The sequence below is a fragment of the Dermochelys coriacea genome, chromosome 12 (assembly GCF_009764565.3).
Source record: "Dermochelys coriacea isolate rDerCor1 chromosome 12, rDerCor1.pri.v4, whole genome shotgun sequence".
NCBI lineage: Eukaryota > Metazoa > Chordata > Testudines > Dermochelyidae > Dermochelys > Dermochelys coriacea.
This window is the reverse complement of record NC_050079.1, coordinates 32,612,995-32,636,613: the sequence shown is the minus strand read 5'-3', so window position 1 is coordinate 32,636,613 and position 23,619 is coordinate 32,612,995. Positions and strand designations below refer to the sequence as shown.

Genomic DNA, 23,619 nt, shown 5'->3' with positions numbered 1-23,619 from the left:
GGGAAACAGGCACAGAGAATGGAAGTGACTGGTACAAGGGGCCATAGCAGGTCATTGGCAGAATTAGGAATAGGACCCAGGTTTCCTGAATCTTAGTCTGTGGACTCCACTGGACCATGCTGCTTCTAGTCATCCTCCCAGGCTCTGGCTGCTTTGGAAGCAAATGATGCATACACAGCTACATCAAAAGCTGTTACTGGAACTCCATTCTTGATACCTATTATACTTGTTTGTATTGGTTTTGGTTTGGAAAGATACTTGACATAGGGATGATCACATTTACCCAGACCTTTTGACTCATGTTTAATCATTTTTTTAATGAACAATACCAATACCCTGCATTGTTATCTTGTGATGAGGTGACTTAAAAGGGCAGATACACTGGTGCATATTCTTGGACTCATAGCATTAGTTGGCTTTATCCTGTAGTCATGGGAACTCTGATTCATTGTTCAAGGACAGTCTGTAATGAATAATGTATTATAAGCCTATTCACTAAGATTTCCTGTGTGTGATGGCATTAAAAATTTCCTACACATAGGATTCATAATTGTCCTTTCCTATATTTAACAACATAAGTAGATAATGTTGCTCAGCCAACACATATATATTCTGATGTTGGATCTGTTTGTTGTTTAACATTTTCAGAGCATGCTGAGCAGAGAAAACTTCATAACCTATTAAAAATTATTAATGAAATAAAACACAATACTGTGCGTTTCCCAAGAGAGAGATTCAGAAATAAGCTCTGTATTTAAATGCCACATTCTATAACTGAAATACACAAACCTATGTATTCTGAGACTGACGGGAATGCTGCTCAGAAATGGCCTGGCTTTATTGTGGGATGGTGGAGAATATGAGGTAAAAGTTTTTAAGCTGTTAGACTTTAAGACAGGTCTGGTATATTATGCAATACATTAATACACACAGGTTTCAGAGTAGCAGCCGTGTTAGTCTATATTCACAAAAAGAAAAGGAGTACTTGTGGCACCTTAGAGACTAACAAATTTATTTGAGCATAAGCTTTCGTGAGCTACAGCTCACTTCATTGGATGCATTTGGTGGAAAATACAACATCCGATGAAGTGAGCTGTAGCTCACGAAAGCTTATGCTCAAATAAATTTGTTAGTCTCTAAGGTGCCACAAGTACCCCTTTTCTTTTTATTAATACACACAGTCAGCTTTATGCTGTGTTTTTGTTGGGAAAAAAATTAAATCTTGGCATGTCACAGTATCAACTCTTGATCAAGATAATGTAGTATGTAGCTCTTGAGTTTAATATGCAGAGGTAATTGTTTTTACAGCAGATGAATGAATCACCAGCTAATTGATTTAGTGGGTATGTAAGTGGGCAAGGTTTATGCTTTACATGGTTCAAAGTGTTGAATCAGTGACTGAATCTTGGATGGCTAATTGCAAATCCATACTCCAACAGCATTGGATCGTGGAGAGTGTCTGTTCATTGCATATCTACTGGTGCACTTACAAAGTAAGACAAAAATACAGTTAAAGTTAAACCTTGAAAGATTTTTATATCAAAAGGAACCTATTCTTATCTCACTTACACCAGTATAAAGCAGAGATAACTCCAATGAAGACAAGATCAAAATCAGGCCCAGAGTCTGTACAAAAGGTGACCAGGTTTGCAGTGATGTTAGAGGTTTGTGTTTCATGGCATAATCTTTTACTATACTTGGCACTTGTTGGCACCTTTGTTTGGGATTTCAGTGGAGGCATCAGGGATTGAACTGGCAAGGAAATTGAACTGTCCACACACACATACACAGCTGGTCCCTGCATGTCTGTGGGTCGGTGTAGGGCACTGTGGCTGCCCTTACTGAACCTATTGTATGGACTGAGGAGGATTCTTCAGTCTCCAGTAATATCAGTGTGGTACCTTTCAGTAGTATTGGAGTAATTTAAAATAATTGTAAAGAAATGTGATACTTAACTTGGAGAAATAGCTTTTTTGTTACTCCAAAAGAGAAGAGTTACTCCAAAAAAGGGTATTGGGTTTTAGCTCCTATAATAAAGATACTCAGAGTGTGATATCATGTAACAATATGCTAGTGTTTGTGTGTGTGTGTGTTTGTGTGTGTGTGTGTATGTATGTGTGTATAGCCCCACCACAAACACACCTTGTGGACGGGACCAAGAGTCTGATCCAAAACCCACTGAAGACAATGAAAAGACTCTCATTAAATGGAAAGATTCCCATTATCTTTAATCAGGCCCTCAATCCTACAGTCCTCATTCAGGCAAAAATCCTCTTGAAGTAAATTGGTCTTGGCCATCTGTATTCTTATACCACTGTTATCACTGCAGTCTCTGAGCACCTTCCAATAGTGCATTAAGCAGAGTGACTATACATCTGTCACTCATTTGTTCACTCATCCTCTCTCCAGGGGGAGAAGCATTACACGGGAGTGTCTTATTTGGTGGGTTGGCTTGCTTGTTTAATACAAATATACGTGTTGCTATGTGTTTATGTTAGAGAAGGCAAGGTCAAAGAAATTCACCTTGCACTTGGAGTGGAAGGAGGTGAGGTTTGCGATGGTCCTTAGTTCTTGGGGAAAATCTTTCCACAGTGTCAGGCTGCCCCCAGAGAAAGTTCTGTCTCCTCCACACACTAGCTTTACTTTTATTGTTGAGTTCCACTGTGCCAGGGGAGTAGAATTGTTAACTAAGGTCTTTGTCCAGGAGCTTTAGGCAGTCTTTTAGATATCCTGGACTCAGGCTGTAGAGCTTCTTGAAGATAAGGACCAAGACCTTGAACTTGATTCTAAATCCTATGGGAAGCCTCTGAGGAGAACAGAGGACAGGTTTGATGTGTTCATGGTCACCTATGTTGCTGAGGGGACGCACTGCAGCATTCTGTGCTAGCTGGAGTTTCCTAAGTGCCGAAGGTTTCAGACCCAAGTATACTGTATTGCTGTAATTCAGCTAACAGGCGACAAAGACATGAATAACTATAGGCTATGTATTTGCAATTGCAAATATAGAAGCTAAACCCTTACGCAGTGAGATAGATCAGTTTCAGGGCACTCGGATGTATATAGAGCAGTCGTCACAGATGCTCAAAAGACAATGCATAGGTCTGATATTCTACTTTGTCTTCCATATAGGCCTCTTCCATAGAAGCAGAAAATGAAAGAATGAGTAAACTTGTCACCTGAAGAAGAGGGCAAGAATTTCACTTTATTTAGTCATGTTCTATTTACATGGAACCTGGGCCATAGTTAAGCAAGACATCTATTAAATGAGTTTCACTGTTGATTTTGGCTGAGATCTTACACTTTTGATGGTCATGTTCATAGTTCTAATCAACTAGTACACACATTATTAACAATCCGTCACACTTCACTTATGCTATAGTACATCAGAATTTGCCATCATTAATGTGATTGAGGGAAGCATTTTCAAGTTCACCTTTTGACTTTTCATAAATATTAATGACAGTTACATTTAGGACCAAATATTTAAAAACAAACAATATTTGAACAAACAAGTTTGTGTGCTCCAAATCTTGCATTTGCTTATGGAAATGTGTATTCAGGCATTGCAAATGTGTTCACAAAATAGGCAATAGTGTGTAGAAATTAGCATTTGCAGGCAGCAAGTGCAGAGACTGTAGCTCACAAACTGATGTACTTGCAAATGTGGAGGTGCTTATTTGAAAATGACGCTGTTAATGTGCAGTTATATTCTCCTGATACTATTAGCTTCATTAATCATACCACTTATATTGTCCACGCTGTTTGGATTTCTTTTTTCTTTATTGTGCTTGTGATGGATGAGTAGTAGTAGGGGTGGGGGAGGTCACATACTTCCACACCATGGCTGGCAGGGAGAGGGTTAAAGCTCTATTCTTTAGGAGAGTTTTCTCAGTCATTTTCTCTCATTGTTGAGAAATCTGACCATGGGGAAATCAGCCTGAGCTCAGCTGAGACTGATTACCTAGTTGTGGAGACCAGTTGGGATGGCAAGGGGCATGGCCAGGAGGTCAGGAAGATGCTTTCTGCCTAAGCTTTGATATACTCTGTCTGCAAGGGGAAGAAAGAGCATTTACTGTTGTTTATTTTATTAGGGGATTTGGGTTGTTATGGTGTATGGTCTGCAAGTAAAGACCAAGAGAGACTTTTAGAGGACTTTGGAAGGAGGTGTATTTCATTGTCCGTGGATGTGAAACCTCTCATCTTAAAGAGCAGTACCATTTTCCTGCTTATTTGGTCAGCTAAGGGTCAACTATTTGTTCTTTCTGTTATCTGCCATCTAGTGGTCAGATTGTAAAGTGCAGTAACTAAACAAGTGTTTATTAACATGTTTTCTTTTTAAATTGTGTATTATTAATGCAAAAATCAATCTTCATGTACATGAAATTTGAGATTTCCCTTTAAAACCAGGATTATTTCTTGAGTAAAAGCAAACAAAACAAAAACAGAAATCCCTCTCCTTCCCCCAGAAAAAACAAAACAAAATTCAACAACACCTTTTCTTTTTTCTCTCCTTCTCTCATGCTGGATTATAAAGTGCAGTAATACAAATTCCTCACTGACAGTAACATGTCAGCTCACACCTCTGGGTCTTCCTTTTGGGTAGCCCACAGTGTCATCTGCAATAACTGACACCTCGCTCCACAGCGCTGAGAAAGTGCTGGAGGTAAATTTCTGCTAGAATTACAAGAGAAGGATGTGGAGATGTTCTGGTTTAATATCCGCTCTCTTTCTTATCTATATTAGAAATGGCTATCTGTGAGCATGCCTCAGTAGAGCTGGAATTATGAAGAACAGCACTCTTTCAGGTGCTTACATTTTCTGAAGCCACAGTAATACTCATGAGTGATAAAGGACCATAGCTGGGCTATTGTGCATTTCTGGCTTTACACATAATAAGTGATAAATGGGTGTAAAGGAGGAGAATCGGGCCCTTAGGCTGTCAGGTCTTCAGGTCAAGGACTGTGTCATCTTGTGTGTATAGACTATGCCTAGCACATTATAGGTGATACTGGAATAACCACAAAATCAGATTGCACAATCTGCCTTGGAGAATATTCTGCAGTGAGCATTGTGGCATTGGGAAGAGGCTAGACTAGACTCTCCTCTGGCTCTGAATTATGCTTTAGTGCTAAACATCCTTTTAACAACATGCCCGGAAAATGAAATCCTTGCTTAACCAGGGATGGCAGGGGTGCTGGAACAGTTTTAGAGTTGGGGTGCTGAGAGCTATTGAGCCAAACTGTAAGCCTTGTGTATAATGGAAACCACTTTAAACCAGGGCGTGCAGCAGCACCCCCAGTTCCAGCATCTATGAGGGATAGTCAGCATTTTTCAATCTGTTCCCTTAAAGGAGCTGATAGCATTTACAATTTCCTCTTCCTGGTGCTTGAAACATTGTTGCTTCCAAGGGTCCATTTAGCTTGCCAGTTTAGTTCCAGAGTTTTATGCTGAAATCCATGCTGCTTGGCAGACAAGCAAATAATTCAGGTGGTGGACACTAACCCATAAATTGTTGCAGATAATTAGTAGTTTGGAACGAAACTGGCAGCTTTTCATAGCTGGCAATAATAATTCCTTACTAAGATACCAACTCCGTGGCTATCAGTCCGTTACTAATTGAAATTATTTTCCTATGCAGGATGCATGTTGAATAGGTTTGAATAAACATTTTTCATTATATATTATCTTTATTTGAATCTTCTGTTCAGGGTTCTGGCCAGTACTGGAAACACTGAAATACCATGAGCCACTCATATTCCAGAAATCTCATGGAGGTCTCTCATGAGATTTCCAGCAGAATTTTGCAAACCTTTACAATATAGGATGAACCCTTTTATTCTTGTTTTATGTAACTAAGGCCCTCATTAGCAATGCACTTAAGTACATACCTGCCTTTAAGCACATGATTAGTTCTGTTAACTTTAAAGGGACTATTTACATGCTTAAAACTAAACATGTACTTTAGTGCTTTCCTGAACAGGGGTCTAAGGGCAGAGATTGGAAGCAATTCTGTATGACAGAGATTCTGACTTAGTGGATAAGATGTTGGACTACCACTTCAGACATTGGTTTGAGTACTAGCGCTGCTAATAGTGTCAAGCATAGCCTTTGGCAAGACTGTTCCGTGGTTGCCCATCTGACAAATGTATGTTGTCCTTTTGCTTAGAGGAATGTAGTAGTAGGAATAATTTTACCAGACCCTGGAGTTTCACGTCCACTTTTTGAAAAGTTGCTCTGGCTGGTTTGAATGTAGATTGCCATGTTTTGTATCCATCTTCTTCATTGACTTAACTATGGACTTCATAGGCACCAAAATAAGTGGAGCATCTGCTGCTCCTGTTACCTTGATCCTGAGTAAGGAGTGCAGGATTCAGCCCAGCTGTTCTACAGTGCTTTTAAATGTAAAGCACTATAAAAGTGCTATTTATTACTATTAAATATACACCATATTTTTTGTAAAATTTGTAACCCACAAGTTCCTATTTCATCATTTTTGCTGGCTTCTCTACAAAGATTTCTGCCCCCACTCCCCATGATCACAATGTCTAAACAATACATCTTGTTCAGTCTATAAACTGCTGCTTTATGCTCATCTTCAGTGATGAATGGAATGGCCTACTAAAGTCTACCTCTAGAATACAGAAGAATGAGGATGTACCTAGGAGTTTTCTGACACAAGAGATATAGACTCTGGACTATGAGTGTGATTTCCCCTCCCCTCTCATTTACATCAGGGTGTGGAGAGGCAGACTGGCCTCCCTCCAGGCTGGAGAGAGAGGGATCACTACATTCCTTCTGGTGGGTGGAGCCAAACCCACCCCGCCCCCCTCACTGGAAGTTCGGGGGGGGGAATAGGAAGTAAAGGGTATAAAAGGAGGGTTCTGCAGCTCAGTTGAGTGGGAGCTAGGGAAGGAGACAGATGTTTCTGCTCTGCTACCTGGGTGCTGAATTGGTGCTCTGCATCACCCTGTCAATGGAGGAGATGGACCCAGAAGGGGAGTTGCCGGGACCTCCATCTGCTGTGTACCCTGAGGACCTGTGGATTCCAGAGATACCAAACCCCAGGGAAGTAAGAAGTAGCCTGGGGCAGCCGATGACTGTCTGGCTATGTGGCTGACTGCTTCTAGGTCAGTGTGTTGCAGTTGGATCCCTGCTGACCTAGTAGTGGACCACTGTGCCCTAGACTGGGAAGTGGTGGAGTTGGGTGGGCCTGCATTGCCCTACCCTGGCCACCCCACTGCTGGGGTGGCTGAATCCCCACCATAGGCAAGGAGGCCTCTGTGAATCTACCATCCAGCAAGCTAGGATGCTGGACTGTATGGGTACTCACCCCTTCTGGAGCCCCTAGACTGGGTGCTCATCCTAATCTGAACCCTGAACTGAGTGTGTGTTGGCTGCTGTAGCCAGAAGGCTTAGGCTAGAGCCTGCCTCCTGCTCTGCCCATCCAATGGACTAGAGCTGCAGACTGTATGTATCTGCTGGCTCCTTGGCACACAAGCTCAGGCTAAAGCCTGTTCCTGGCTCTGCCCCACCCAAAAGGCTAGACCCCAGACTGTCTGTGTGGTAGCTGGCTGTCTTGGCCAGGAGGCTCAGGCTACAGCCTGCTCTCTGCTCAGCCCCGCTGAAAGGCCTAGAGCTCCAAACTGTTAAGTACTGACAGCTGCAGCTGAAAGAACAGGAGGACTTGTGGCACCTTAGAGACTAACAAATTTATTAGAGCATATGCTTTCATGAGCTACAGCCCACTTCATCGGATGCAAAGAATGGAACATACAGTAAGAAGATATATACACACATATACAGAGAAGGTGGAATTTGGCATACAAATTGTAAGAGGCTAATTAATTAAGATGAGCTATTATCAGCAGGAGAAAAAAACTTTTGTAGTGATAATCAAGCTGAGGGGCTGCGAGCTAAAGGCTCCACAGTGCTCTGCCCTGCCCAAGGGTAGGAACATGAGCACCTGACTATTATTGTTTGTCTCTGTTAGATGGGCCCAGACCTATAGACTACTTACAACTCAGCCCCGCCAGTGCGACCCAAACCTGAGGGTTACCGCCCAATACAAGAGGCAGAGTGGCCTCCCTCCCCACTAGTAAATTGAGAATAATTCTATTGAAATCAATGGTGCAGAACCAATGCAAATGAAAGGTGAATCAGGCCAAATGCTGATTTTCTTTGAAAAATATCCATGGTATGATTCAAGCAAGGCTCCAAATAATCAAAAGTGAAGTGTGAAACACCCAATGCAATCTCTCAAGAGTATTTGTCACCCTTGCTCCCAAGGCCACTGCAAAGTCATACAACTGAGCCTTGTTGTTGTGACCTAAATCTCTCTAGTAACCGATATTAATTTGTCCACGAAAAGGGGAAAAATATTGTAATACTGTTGACTCCTCTAATTTGACTGCCCGAGATTCAAAAAATTATTTGATTTTTTTGGTAATACTAATCTCTAGTATAATCTCTAGTAAATAGAACGTAATAAAAGGGCAACCACCAGTATATTATAGACTGTTGTTTTCTATGGGCCAGTCCAGCAGCTCTATTTGCTGTTAGGGACTACTGATGCACATAATAGAGGCAAGACTTGTCCCTGAATTAGAAAGCCTAAATTTACTGAAAATGCTATGTAACATTTAAATCATATGCATAACTCTTGGAAGTAATAGTGTCTAATTGCATTTTATTAAGATGGCCTTTTCAAGTTCATTATCATTAATATTTATGATCAGACAATGTTCCTTCAGGGAATCTGTTATTGTCCAAATAGCTCACCTTCTTAGGTGAAATTTACAGCAGGATGTAATATGAGAACACTATACGTAGCCGATGTTAAAAGCAAGCTTTCTGAAGAGTTCTAATTGGTGTGCTTATAGAGAGATATCTTCAGCACACATGAACATTTTTTTCACTGGGATTTAGATGGGAGTATTATTAACACGTGACAAAAAACAAAGATCTGAAACTTTAGTCACTGGCACTGAAATATTATTTGCAAAAAGAAAAGGAGTACTTGTGGCACCTTAGAGACTAACAAATTTATTAGAGCATAAGCTTTCGTGAGCTACAGCTCACTTCATCGGATGAAGTGAGCTGTAGCTCACGAAAGCTTATGCTCTAATAAATTTGTTAGTCTCTAAGGTGCCACAAGTACTCCTTTTCTTTTTGCAAATACAGACTAACACGGCTGCTACTCTGAAACCTGAAATATTATTGAGTTAGGGGAATTCCAATTTGTTTTTGGTGCTTTCTATATGATCTATGAACACACTAAATTCTGTTAGCAAATATGGGACACTTTAACCTGCTTTGACTGAATATTTAATACTTTCTTTTACACTAATAAATACCTTCTGTAGCATAAAGATGCACTGTTTTTGTTTTGGCAAGAGGGGTGACTTGTAAATTGCTACAGATTTGCAGAGGTGACAAATCAGATGACAATCAATTAGATTATGTACTTTTTGTCACGTGTAGGGAGTTTGTGAATCATTCTTTCATCCATTCCTAAAGAATTCTAACTATGCTTTACTCATGTTAAACCAGATCTACCTAAAATTCAGAAAGGTTGAGCTGAAAGTACATTTGAAAAACATGTGACTTGAATATTTCTACATACAGAATGTAATGTACACTAATTCATTAAGTGCATATCTCATCCTGCTGAATTACACATGCCCATAGCCTAACTAACTACAATATGCAAATTATTGATCAAAGACATTCATCCTTTCTGTGCACTAAACTGAATGCTTAAAATCTGGCTAAGTGACAGATAAGCAAAACATGAAGCGGATAAACAACTGGTTCCCATTATTACTGTAAATGGGACAGACGACTGGCACTAGCTGGTGTCACAGGAGATCTTATACATTTGTCAAAAATAAATGTTGAGGCAAAGCCAAGATGTTTACTGTATTTTTAAAGTGGGAGGATGATCCGGTGACAGATTTCTATTGCAATTACAGTAGTTTATTTTTATCATCCCAAACATGTGACGTTGATATCATTTTGTCAGATGGATGTTGGAACACTAGAGTGATTGTTGCTCAGAGAGAAGCAGCATTTTGATTAACTCAGAACGTGCTAGTTTAGTCCATCAGCCAATGATTATCCATAAAATTAGTCTTTTAAAGAATACTATGGATGTGTCCCTGAAATTATCTTTCTCCTGGTTAAATGTTATCAGGATTCTAAATCCAATTGGATGGTAGAGATTACACTGGTGGTTCTATCACATAAACAGCAACTTCACCATAGCCTGAGCATTGTTATACAGTTTTGTACAGTAATTTTAAAATTACTTTCTCATTCTTTGATTCTGCTTTTCCTCCTATTACTGCCCACCTTTGTTCAGATGAATCTGCTGACAGCAGATTCCATTGAGATTACACATACTCACACTTTTTTTTTAACTTTTTTTTTCTGTTGAAAAACCAGCTATACAGGTTTCAGAGTAGCAGCCCTGTTAGTCTGTATTCGCAAAAAGAAAAGGAGTACTTGTGGCACCTTAGAGACTAACAAATTTATTAGAGCATAAACTTTCGTGAGCTACAGCTCACTTCATCGGATGCATTTGGTGGAAAATGCACCAAATGCAATGCATCCGCTGAAGTGAGCTGTAGCTCACGAAAGCTTATGCTCTAATAAATTTGTAAGTCTCTAAGGTGCCACAAGTACTCCTTTTTCTTTTCACAGCTATACAGTAGCTCTCCTAATACAAAATAGAAATAAAAATGGCAGGATATTTCATTATATATCTATATTCTGTAATGAGGATGTTGCTAATACTGCATATACTTGCACAGCTTGTAAGGAGCCTTGGTAAAGATTCTAGAGCAGGGGTGGTCAACCTGAGCCTGAGAAGGAGTCAGAACTTACTAATGTGCATTTCCAAAGAGCCACAGTAATATGTCAGCAGCCCCACCCCCCATCAGCCCCCCAAGCCTCCTAGCCCCACCGATCAGTGCCTCTCCCTCAGGATCAGAGGGAAACATGCTAGCTAACCCTCACCACTTTTCTTACTGTAGACAAACCTTTGAAGGCTAAAGCTGAGGTGGGCCTGGCCCATGCATCCCTTTGGAAATCATATAAGAACAGCCATATTGGGTCAGACCAAAAGTCCATCTAGCCCAGTATCCTGTCTTCTGACAGTGGCCAATGACAAGTGCCCCAGAGGGAATGAACAGAACAGGCAATCAAGTGATCCTCCCTCCCCGCACCTCCTGAGCAGCTGTTTTGTGGCATGCAGGAGGTGAGGGGGGAGGAGCGAGGGCATGGCAGACTAAGGGGAGGGGGCGGGAAGGGGTGGTGGGGGCAGGGCCTGTGGCAGAGCCAGGAGTTGAGCAGTGAGCACCCCCCGGCACATTGGAAAGTTGGCTCCTGTAGCTCCAGCCCTGGAGTCTGTGCCTATAAAAGGATCCACATGTTAACTTCTGAAGAGCCGCATGTGGCTCTGAGGCCACAGGTTGACCACCCCAGCTCTAGAGTACCCCAAGGAACAGAACTCGGTATGCAGTTTCACTGCAATTGTCACTGGTTACACTGCCAAGAGTGGACTGGACTTAGCGCTCAGATCTGCATCCATGACTTGCAGGACTTCTACAACGAGTTGTGATGGGAATGAATTTGTGGGCATTTGGACATTTGAAGATTGCATAAAATGACTTATAAACCATTTCTGCACATTAAAGCCCCTTTTCGGCAATTAAGTCTGTTTACTTTTGAACATGGGCTTAAGTCTAATTTCAACTGGCCTTAAATCCGTGCTTAAATTTAACTTTGAATTTAAGTACATTATTGAATAGGGATGAACTTAACCCCTTCAAGTGCTTTGATAAATTGGGACCCAAACCAAAGTGATCATCAGTTGCTTCAAGAATATTGGATTAAAGTCTGGAAAAGAAATTTACACACACAAAAGAAAGATAAAAATGAAGAATAAATATTGTCATGTACAAAGCTTTTCTCTTTGCATGTGTGTACTGCTGTGTCTGACTGAAGGACATTTTTCATGGCTCTGGAAGGTGTTAAGAGGTGATGCCATCTATGCTATTTTTGACAAGTTAGAAAATATTACACAGTAAGGACTAACTTCAGCAGTTTGCTCGAGTAATATAATGCAAAACCAATTTATTGGATATTAATTTAGTAATTTAACAAAAGAGAAAATTAATCATCTAAAATAGACATTAAATAGTAAGAATGGAGCTAAATCTCCTCCCTTCAACACTGCTGTGACTGTCCATTTCAGTAGAATTAGTCCAGATGCTAACTAGAGTAAGTGAAAGGAAAGCCAGACACACTGACTTTGACTTGTACACGGGATAGCCCCCAAAATACCAACGTATTTTTTTTTATCAATAAAAGTTAGACATTTGACAATGACTGGTTTGCTGTTAAAAAGCATTAGTTCCAGAGAACTGGTGAAGTTGATAAACGAAAAACTTGGTTTTGGTACAGTATGGCCATATATGTCAACTTTCACAAATGAACGGTTGTCATTTTAAATAATTTAGAATAATTTAGATGAGACCATAGGAAGTAGGTAGTGTTTTCTTGTACAGCACAGAGTACATTAATGTTCAAATATATGCTCTGCTTTATTTTACTTCAATATGTAAAGATATTGATTTGCTAAATTTATTTCCATGTAATGGTCATTTTCATGACGCCATTCATATTATCAACTGTCACCTAGCAAGTAGATATTATACTGTGGCTGTATCATCAATAACCATCTCTTTGGCTTCTATTATTCCCAAGCAACTGGATTCATTTCTTCCTGGGTCTCTTTAGCCAGGCTTCCTACCACTTATTTTTCTTCCCCCAATTTCCAGATTGTACTGCCCTATGATGAAATATCAGCATAAAACTGTTCTTGACCTAGTGATGGTGGAAAAGTTTCAACTTTAAAATTAAAGAATCATTAGTAACGTGAAAATCTGCATACACTTTAAGTGTCTGATTTAAAACAATGTTCTGAACAGGTTTCCAATTTTGGACAGAACTGAAGATCTGTGGCAGTGTTGCAAAATGTACTGGAAGAAATGGCTCAATGTATTCAGTACATGCTGGATCTGAAGGTGGACACATCTGAGTGTTTTATCAAGAGTTTTGATGAGTTTACTTAGAGGCACTATTTAGAATGGCCAGTAAACACAAATTAACAATAGTTTTGCATTAATTTAAGGTGGAAGGGCCATTCTCTCCATCTGGACCTTTCTTCAGCATTAGCTTTAAAATAGTTAACTGAATCTGTTGTGATTCATTTGTTCATTAGAAACTGAAGGGTACTTAAGATAGCATAAGGTGGAAGTAAATCTAATTCTTTAGACTGATCAAAATGCAGAAGTTACAGAGGCAGAACACAGTCCTCTTTACTCCAATGGAACTGAGATGAGTAACACTATTTAATCCTGTATTCTTGAGTTTACATGGGCACAGTTACAAGTACATACACAAGTTACTAATTTCCATGAAATGTGATTCCTGCTTTAAAAAAAAAATTTAAACTTGTGATGTAAAGAGAATTCTTTAGTTACAAGAATTAGCCAGAAAATCCATTAACAAAAGTTTTTTAAACATTTTGTTCTATTATTGCTCTTCTGAGTATTTATCCACATATACAATGTTTGTTTTGCTCAAGCATAAGTTAAAGTACAGCTACAACTAAGAATATTAGCTTGGAAAAGTTTCAGCAATGACAAGTTACATACGTTAAGAACTCAGCGGTATGTTTGAAATTAAATATCAATAAAGGATTATTACTTTAAAAAGTACAGCTGCATCAGTGTCTCAAAATATTGTTGCGGCAAGTCTATTCACATGGGTTCTGAATAACAATCAGAAGATACTCCTTATCTGTGAAGAGATACAAGAACATTTTTATCAAAATCATCAAGAAAAAACATTTTAAATTAAAATATTACAGAAATATTAACATCCGTCTACTGGTTTACTAGTAGTTTGCCCTGATTTCTTTCTTTCTTTCTGTTAAGATAGGAATAAATCAAACTTTTGAATTTAAACCGTAAAACATGCTTGACAAAAATGATTTCGACTAATTGCTATCACTTAAAGTAATAGGGCCCGATTCTGCTTATATTGGTTTTACACGAATGTAACTGCATTGTCTTCACTGGAGTTACTTATGATTTCTAGTAGGAACAGTGAGATCAGTGCAGCCACTTTGCACTGTGCTGATGGTGGAATTTGATGACAGAATCAGTATATCTGGCATTGTAAGGATTACCTCAGTGAAAGGGTATTATGGTGGTACAAGTATAGTGAATCCAATGCCTCCTCCCTCCCTACTGACATTAGGGGCATAGTTGGGTCTTCTTTATACCCTACGCATTCTCATCTGATTTTTTTTTTTACCCATTGGAGTTGTTGGCAGCCAGCATAATATATGATGGGGTACCAGTCTAGCACGCCCCCAAAATCACAGCACCTTTGCCCTCCCCGTCCTGGCTGCCTCAATTTGTGATGTATGCTCCTTGACCATAGCTAAGAATCTGGCCCCTTATCCATATTAATTAGGGGAAACAACCCAAAGCAAATACAAAACATTTGTACTTAAGATGAACAAGACAAATACATAGCTTTATACAAGTTTCTCTTATTGACAAGTAATTCAATCATAATTGTTATATTAATGGTGCTAATGTGATAACCTATGTGATCCATTACCTACTATATTGTAAAAGAAACCCTCTTATGAGCAACGAGAAGCTTGGTACATACTGTACAGTATCAAGTGAAAAATCTGTTCTTAAACAATCGATGGATGATCATTAGTTGTTCGTTTAGTATTTGTTGTGAAAAAAGTGAACACATTTGCCATGTTTACTAAAAACTTATTAGCTCCAACAAGAGTGTTGAAAATAGACATCTGAGGTGACTGTCCCATTCTACTGAGCATTGGTGACGCTTCCACTATAGTACTGTGTCCAATTCTGAGCACCACAGCTTTGGAATGATGTGAACAAATTGAAGAAAGTCCAGGGGAGAGGAAAAAAAATAAATTGTTTAGAAAATCTGACCTATGAGGAAAGATTAAAAAAATTGGTCATGTTTAGGCATGAGCGAAGAAGACTGAGGGGAGTACTGATAAGTCTTCAAAATGCGTTAAAGGTTGTTATAAAGGGAAGAGTCAGTGATATTTATCCATGTCCACTGAAGATAGGACAGAAGTAATGGGCTTAATTTGCAGCCAGGGAGATTTAGGTTAGCTATTAGGAAAAACTATACAATTATGAGGATAGTTAAGCTCTGGAATAGACTTCCAAGGGAGGTTGGGAATCCCAGTCAGTGGAGGTTTTTAAGAACAGGTTGGACAAACAGTTTTCAGGAATACTCGGTCCAGCCTAAGTGCAGGAGGCTAGACTTGATGACTTCTTACGGTCCCTTCCAGCACTACATTTCTGTGAGATCTGGTCTTATCTTCTTGCCTCAAGTCTTGAATACTATAATTCTTATGCATCAAGATGCTAGTGTAGCTGTCTATGTAGACAATGAAGTGAACAATATTGTGTGCACCCTATCCAAATGTAAAGGACTTATAGCAAAAGCAAGACATTACGTCTTATACTTTTGTTTTCATATATCATATACATGTTCTACAGTAGCTTTGTGCATTGAGAAACTTACAGCACACACAAAATTTTAACAATATTTTAGGAATAGAAATCTTAAATTACCTGGAAAAACAACGAGGAGTACTTGTGGCACTTTAGAGACTAACATTTATTTGGGCATAAGCTTTTGTGGGCTAAAACCCACTTCATCAGATGCATGGAGTGAAAAATACAGAAGGAAGTATTTTCTACTCCATGCAGCTAATGAAGTAGGTTTTAGCCCACGAAAGCTTATGCCCAAATAAATGTGTTAGTCTCTAAGGTGCCACAAGTACTCCTCATTGTTTTTGCTGATACAGACTAACACGCTACCACTCTGAAACAAATTACCTGGGGCTATCATGATTTCATGTTTCTTTGATCTGATCCGAAGAAAGGTTAGATCGTTCTGAGGATCTATATCTCTCACTGTGCTCCTCGCTTTCATTGTGAGCTGATGAAGAAGACCTGCGTATTGTACTGTTGTAGAGTTATCTAGGGTTGTTCTGATTGGAATTCCTGCAAACGAACAGGCACATTAAAGCAATTTTATTATTAAAATCTTTTACTGTCTGTCACATTAACAAAGCAGCAAACAGAACAAGATAGAGCTGTATTCAATTGTTTCAATTGAAAATGTTTCCAGATTGATTCTGTCTTTTAAAAATTATCTGCTTTGGTGGTTTCTCTGTTAATTTCCAGTTTGTTCCACAAACTGAGCATCAGTTCCTTTTAATGTAGGAACAGAATTTCAAACAAGTTAGTCATACAGATTAAATGTACATTTGTATGACTAACTTGTTTGAAAATCTGTTCCTTTCCATCCAGGAGCATGAAAAATAGCTGTATATTTATTTTAAAGATGTCAGTATTTGAAGTCAGAAGGCCAATTTGAATTGGTGGTCCAATAGCCACTTTATTTTTTATTTTATTTTTGCCAGGTGTCTACATTTTTCTAAAGAGAGTAAAGTGCCTATTTTTAAACAAAACAAACTTGTTTTAATCCTTTTTTTAAAGTGGTTAACAATGTAAATAAAATGGTGATAAAATTCCTGAAGCAAGCACATAATATTGAACATCCTGTTAAAATAATATGTAGTAGAGTTAAGAAAAGACTAGAGTAGAGAAGGTTAGATTTACAGAAGTGTGTGCATTTTTGCTGCACAAATCAAAGTCTGCATGCATCTGTTTTGAGTGTACATTTCTGAAAGTTTAACCTATAATGATTACATTTTTGCAAAATATTGTAAAGTGGTTATATTGTTTAATAACACAGGATATATTGCAATGATGGAAGTGGTTACATCCAGTGCCTCTATGAAGTTTAGTTTTGGATTTATAAATGCAGTATATTTACCCTCTGCATTTACAACAATAGTACCAATCACCCCTTTGTGTGTCTGAATCCTCTTTAGCGTTTCCTCTACTTCTGCCTATAAAAAAAAATGAAATCACATAAATAAAGAAAATTAACAGTATTATAGACAGCTGTGTCCCAGCCCTCTCATCAAAACTTGTGTGTGTGTGAGGGTATCCCTCCCCTCATTTACACCCATGTAACTCTACTGAGGGCTGACTATGCCTCTTGGTTTTCATCCCTGCAGAAAAGTGCTGCTTGCCAAAACACGAGGACCTGCCCAGCAGCATTTACCTAGTAGGGGCTAGAGAGGAGCAGGTAAGCAGCATCCCATTGCAGGTGTGCTTCAGGGGCAATGGCATCTGAAGGGGGCTCCTGTTTGGCAGGGGGGTCAGTACCACAGACTCAGGGGGGCTGTCCTCCCCAAAAGGAAGGGGATCTATATCAGAGGGATAAATACAGGAGAGGGAGAGGAATTATTTCAGCTCCGCACCAATGTGGACACAAGAACAAATGGGTATAAACTGGCCACTAGGAAGTTTAGACTTGAAATCAGACGAAGGTTTCTAACCATCAGAGGAGTGAAGTTTTGGAATCGCCTTCCAAGGGAAGCAGTGGGGGCAAAAGATCTATCTGGTTTTAAGATTCTACTCGATAAGTTTATGGAGGAGATGGTATGATGGGATAATGGGATTTTGGTAAGTAATTGATCTTTAAATATTCAGGGTAAATAGGCCAAATCCCCTGAGAGGGGATATTAGATGGATGGGATCTGAGTTACCCAGGAAAGAATTTTCTGTAGTATCTGGCTGGTGAATCTTGCCCATATGCTCAGGGTTTAGCTGATCGCCATATTTGGGGTCGGGAGGGAATTTTCCTCCAGGGCAGATTGGAGAGGCCCTGGAGGTTTTTCGCCTTCCTCTGTAGCATGGGGCACGGGTCACTTGAGGGAGGCTTCTCTGCTCCTTGAAGTCTTTAAACCACGATTTGAGGACTTCAATAGCTCAGACATAGGTGAGGTTTTTCGTAGGAGTGGGTGGGTGAGATTCTGTGGCCTGCGCTGTGCAGGAGGTCAGACTAGATGATCAGAATGGTCCCTTCTGACCTTCGTATCTATGAATCTATGGGGAAATGGAGCAAACAGACCGCTCGGCGCTGAGTGACAGTGTGCGCTGATGCCCGCTGTACGCCGCAACCTGCTGCCTAGTGACCCCCCGTGCGCTGCCCAATGCTCCCCCCACAGTGCCTCCCACCCCCCTGACACTGCGGCTGCCCCGCGCCCCCCATGCCCCTCTCCCACCCGGGGGAGGCCCCGTTACCATGGCCAGGGACGCGCAGGAGGAGGCGCCAGCCCGAGACCTAGACTCCCTCCTCGCAACGGTTGCTATGGGGCTGGGCCGGAAGCGGAAGTGCGGGGGGGAGGGGGAGGAACAGCCCCGCCCCCGGCCCGCCCCGCGCGAGCCCGCTCCCAGGCTAGAGGCGCACGCGGGCTTCTGGCACGTCCCTCGCGAAACCCAGCCCCGCCGACAGACACACGAACAGAGCCCGATCCTCCAAGCGGGAACCAGCATCCGGCTGTCCCCAAACAAAGCCAGCCACATAACAAAACAAACACACCCCACCAACTCAGAGAAATGTCCCCCCCCGAAAACCCAAACAAACCCACCGCCAGCATCCTCCCAAACAAACCCAAACAAAACCCACCCCCAGCATCCTCCCAAACAAACCCACCGCCAGCATCCTCCCAAACAAACCCACCCCCAGCATCCTCCCAAACAAACCCAAACAAACCCACCCCCAGCATCCTCCCAAACAAACCCCCCGCCAGCATCCTCCCAAACAAACCCACCGCCAGCATCCTCCCAAACAAACCCAAACAAACCCACCGCCAGCATCCTCCCAAACAAACCCACCCCCAGCATCCTCCCAAACAAACCCACCGCCAGCATCCTCCCAAACAAACCCAAACAAAACCCACCCCCAGCATCCTCCCAAACAACCCACCGCCAGCATCCTCCCAAACAAACCCAAACAAACCCACCCCCAGCATCCTCCCAAACAAACCCAACCCCAGCATCCTCCCAAACAAACCCAAACAAACCCACCCCCAGCATCCTCCCAAACAACCCCACCGCCAGCATCCTCCCAAACAAACCCAAACAAACCCACCCCCAGCATCCTCCCAAACAAACCCACCGCCAGCATCCTCCCAAACAAACCCAAACAAAACCCACCCCCAGCATCCTCCCAAACAAACCCACCGCCATCATCCTCCCAAACAAACCCAAACAAAACCCACCCCCAGCATCCTCCCAAACAAACCCAAACAAAAACCACCCCCAGCATCCTCCCAAACAAACCCACCCCCGCATCCTCCCAAACAAACCCACAACAAAACCCACCCCCAGCATCCTCCCAAACAAACCCACCGCCAGCATCCTCCCAAACAAACCCAAACAAAACCCACCCAGCATCCTCCCAAACAAACCCAAACAAACCCACCCCCAGCATCCTCCCAAACAAACCCACCGCCATCATCCTCCCAAACAAACCCACCGCCATCATCCTCCCAAACAAACCCAAACAAAACCCACCCCCAGCATCCTCCCAAACAAACCAACCCCCAGCATCCTCCCAAACAACCCACCGCCATCATCCTCCCAAACAAACCCAAACAAACCCACCCCCAGCATCCTCCCAAACAAACCCAAACAAAACCCACCCCCAGCATCCTCCCAAACAAACCCACCCCCAGCATCCTCCCAAACAAACCCAAACAAAACCCACCCCCAGCATCCTCCCAAACAAACCCACCGCCAGCATCCTCCCAAACAAACCCACCCCCAGCATCCTCCCAAACAAACCCACCCCAGCATCCTCCCAAACAAACCCAAACAAAACCCACCCCCAGCATCCTCCCAAACAAAACCCACCCCCAGCATCCTCCCAAACAAACCCACCCCCGCATCCTCCCAAACAAACCCACCGCCATCATCCTCCCAAACAAACCCAAACAAAACCCACCCCCAGCATCCTCCCAAACAAACCCACCCCCAGCATCCTCCCAAACAAACCCACCGCCATCATCCTCCCAAACAAACCCAAACAAAACCCACCCCCAGCATCCTCCCAAACAAACCAACAAAACCCACCCCCCCAGCATCCTCCCAAACCAAACCCAACCCCAGCATCCTCCCAAACAAACCCAAACAAACCCACCCCCAGCATCCTCCCAAACAAACCCACCGCCAGCATCCTCCCAAACAAACCCAAACAAAACCCACCCCCAGCATCCTCCCAAACAAACCCACCGCCAGCATCCTCCCAAACAAACCCAAACAAAACCCACCCCCAGCATCCTCCCAAACAAACCCACCGCCATCATCCTCCCAAACAAACCCACCCCCAGCATCCTCCCAAACAAACCCAAACAAACCCACCCCCAGCATCCTCCCAAACAAACCCACCGCCAGCATCCTCCCAACAAACCCAAACAAAACCCACCCCCAGCATCCTCCCAAACAAACCCCACCCCAGCATCCTCCCAAACAAACCCACCCCCAGCATCCTCCCAAACAAACCCAAACAAAACCCACCCCCAGCATCCTCCCAAACAAACCCACCCCCAGCATCCTCCCAAACAAACCCACCGCCATCATCCTCCCAAACAAACCCAAACAAACCCACCCCCAGCATCCTCCCAAACAAACCCAAACAAAACCCACCCCCAGCATCCTCCCAAACAAACCCACCCCCAGCATCCTCCCAAACAAACCCAAACAAAACCCCACCCCCAGCATCCTCCCAAACAAACCCACCGCCAGCATCCTCCCAAACAAACCCAAACAAAACCCACCCCCAGCATCCTCCCAAACAAACCCACCCCCAGCATCCTCCCAAACAAACCCAAACAAAACCCACCCCCAGCATCCTCCCAAACAAACCCACCGCCAGCATCCTCCCAAACAAACCCACCGCCATCATCCTCCCAAACAAACCCAAACAAAACCCACCCCCAGCATCCTCCCAAACAAACCCAAACAAAACCCACCCCCAGCATCCTCCCAAACAAACCCACCCCCAGCATCCTCCCAAACAAACCCACCCCCAGCATCCTCCCAAACAAACCCAAACAAAACCCACCCCCAGCATCCTCCCAAACAAACCCAAACAAAACCCAGCGCCAGCATCCTCCCAAACAAACCCACCGCCAGCATCCTCCCAAACAACCCACCGCCAGCATCCTCCCAAACAAACCCAGACAAAACCCACCCCCAGCATCCTCCCAAACAAACCCACCGCCAGCATCCTCCCAAACAAACCCACCGCCAGCATCCTCCCAAACAAACCCAAACAAAACCCACCGCCAGCATCCTCCCAAACAAACCCACCGCCAGCATCCTCCCAAACAAACCCACCGCCAGCATCCTCCCAAACAAACCCAAACAAAACCCACCCCCAGCATCCTCCCAAACAAACCCACCGCCAGCATCCTCCCAAACAAACCCAAACAAAACCCACCCCCAGCATCCTCCCAAACAAACCCACCGCCAGCATCCTCCCAAACAAACCCACCGCCAGCATCCTCCCAAACAAACCCACCCCCAGCATCCTCCCAAACAAACCCACCGCCAGCATCCTCCCAAACAAACCCAAACAAACCCACCCCCCAGCATCCTCCCAAACAAACCCAAACAAAACCCAGCGCCAGCATCCTCCCAAACAAAACCCACCCCCAGCATCCTCCCAAACAAACCCACCGCCAGCATCCTCCCAAACAAACCCAGACAAAACCCACCCCCAGCATCCTCCCCAAACAAACCCACCGCCAGCATCCTCCCAAACAAACCCCCCGCCAGCATCCTCCCAAACACACCCAAACAAAACCCACCGCCAGCATCCTCCCAAACAAACCCACGCCAGCATCCTCCCAAACAAACCCACCGCCGCATCCTCCCAAACAAACCAAAACAAACCCACCCCCAGCATCCTCCCAAACAAACCCAAACAAACCCACCCCCAGCATCCTCCCAAACAAACCCACCCCCAGCATCCTCCCAAACAAACCCAAACAAACCCACCCCAGCACCCCCAAACAAAACCCACCCCCAGCATCTCCCAAACAACCCAAACAAACCCAGCAGCCAGCATCCTCCCAAACAAAAACCCACCCCCAGCACCTCCCAAACAACCCCACCGCAGCATCCTCCCAAACAAACCACCGCCAGCATCCGCCCAAACAAACCCAAACAAAACCCACCCCCAGCATCCTCCCCAACAAAACCCACCGCCAGCATCTCCCAAACAAACCACCGCCAGCATCCTCCCAAACAAACCCAAACAAAAACCCACCCCCAGCATCCTCCCAAACAAACCCACCGCCAGCATCCTCCCAAACAAACCCAAAAAAAACCCACCCCCAGCATCCTCCCAAACAAACCCAAACAAACCCACCCCCAGCATCCTCCCAAACAAACCCACCGCCAGCATCCTCCCAAACAAACCCCAAAAAAAACCCACCCCCAGCATCCTCCCAAACAAACCCAAATAAAACCCACCCCCAGCATCCTCCCAAACAAACCCACCGCCAGCATCCTCCCAAACAAACCCAAACAAAACCCACCCCCAGCATCCTCCCAAACAAACCCAAACAAAACCCACCCCCAGCATCCTCCCAAACAAAACCCACCCCCAGCATCCTCCCAAACAAACCCACGCCAGCATCCTCCCAAACAAACCCAAACAAAACCCACCCCCAGCATCCTCCCAAACAAACCCAACCCCAGCATCCTCCCAAACAAACCCAAACAAAACACACCCCCAGCATCCTCCCAAACAAACCCACCGCCAGCATCCCCCAAACAAACCCAAACAAAACCCACCCCCAGCATCCTCCCAAACAAACCCACCGCCAGCATCCTCCAAAACAAACCCACCGCCAGCATCCTCCCAAACAAACCCAAACAAAACCCACCCCCAGCATCCTCCCAAACAAACCCAAACAAACCCACCCCCAGCATCCTCCCAAACAAACCCACCCCCAGCATCCTCCCAAACAAACCCAAACAAAACCCACCCCCCAGCATCCTCCCAAACAAACCCACCGCCAGCATCCTCCCAAACAAACCCAAACAAAACCCACCCCCAGCATCCTCCCAAACAAACCCAAACAAAACCCACCCCCAGCATCCTCCCAAACAAACCCACCGCCATCATCCTCCCAAACAAACCCACCGCCATCATCCTCCCAAACAAACCCAAACAAAACCCACCCCCAGCATCCTCCCAAACAAACCCACCCCCAGCATCCTCCCAAACAAACCCACCGCCATCATCCTCCCAAACAAACCCAAACAAAACCCACCCCCAGCATCCTCCCAAACAAACCCAAACAAAACCCACCCCCAGCATCCTCCCAAACAAACCCACCCCCAGCATCCTCCCAAACAAACCCAAACAAAAACCCACCCCCAGCATCCTCCCAAACAAACCCCCCGCCAGCATCCTCCCAAACAAACCCAAACAAAACCCACCCCCAGCATCCTCCCAAACAAACCCACCCCAGCATCCTCCCAAACAAAACCCAAACAAACCCACCCCCAGCATCCTCCCAAACAAAACCCAAACAAACCCACCCCC

At 43.6% G+C, this 23,619-nt stretch overlaps 1 protein-coding gene and 2 long non-coding RNA genes across 3 annotated transcripts; 1 reads left to right on the top strand and 2 right to left on the bottom strand.

Annotated features, from left to right (window-relative positions):
• Nucleotides 1–6,941: 6,941 nt before the first annotated feature.
• Nucleotides 6,942–13,784, top strand: LOC122456346. Its single transcript, XR_006275217.1, has 2 exons — nt 6,942–7,127; nt 12,993–13,784. It is a non-coding gene; the product is annotated as an uncharacterized LOC122456346 (long non-coding RNA).
• LOC122456341 lies at nt 7,774–10,933 on the bottom strand. Its single transcript, XR_006275211.1, has 3 exons — nt 10,700–10,933; nt 9,206–10,443; nt 7,774–8,983 (listed from the first exon to the last, which is right to left on the bottom strand). It is a non-coding gene; the product is annotated as an uncharacterized LOC122456341 (long non-coding RNA).
• DYNLRB2 (dynein light chain roadblock-type 2) lies at nt 13,387–18,409 on the bottom strand. Its single transcript, XM_038368226.2, has 4 exons — nt 18,300–18,409; nt 16,981–17,056; nt 15,975–16,142; nt 13,387–13,866 (listed from the first exon to the last, which is right to left on the bottom strand). The coding sequence occupies exons 1-4, from the start codon at nt 18,300–18,302 to the stop codon at nt 13,823–13,825; spliced, it is 291 nt and encodes a 96-aa protein (XP_038224154.1). The 5' UTR covers nt 18,303–18,409; the 3' UTR covers nt 13,387–13,822.
• Nucleotides 18,410–23,619: the final 5,210 nt, after the last annotated feature.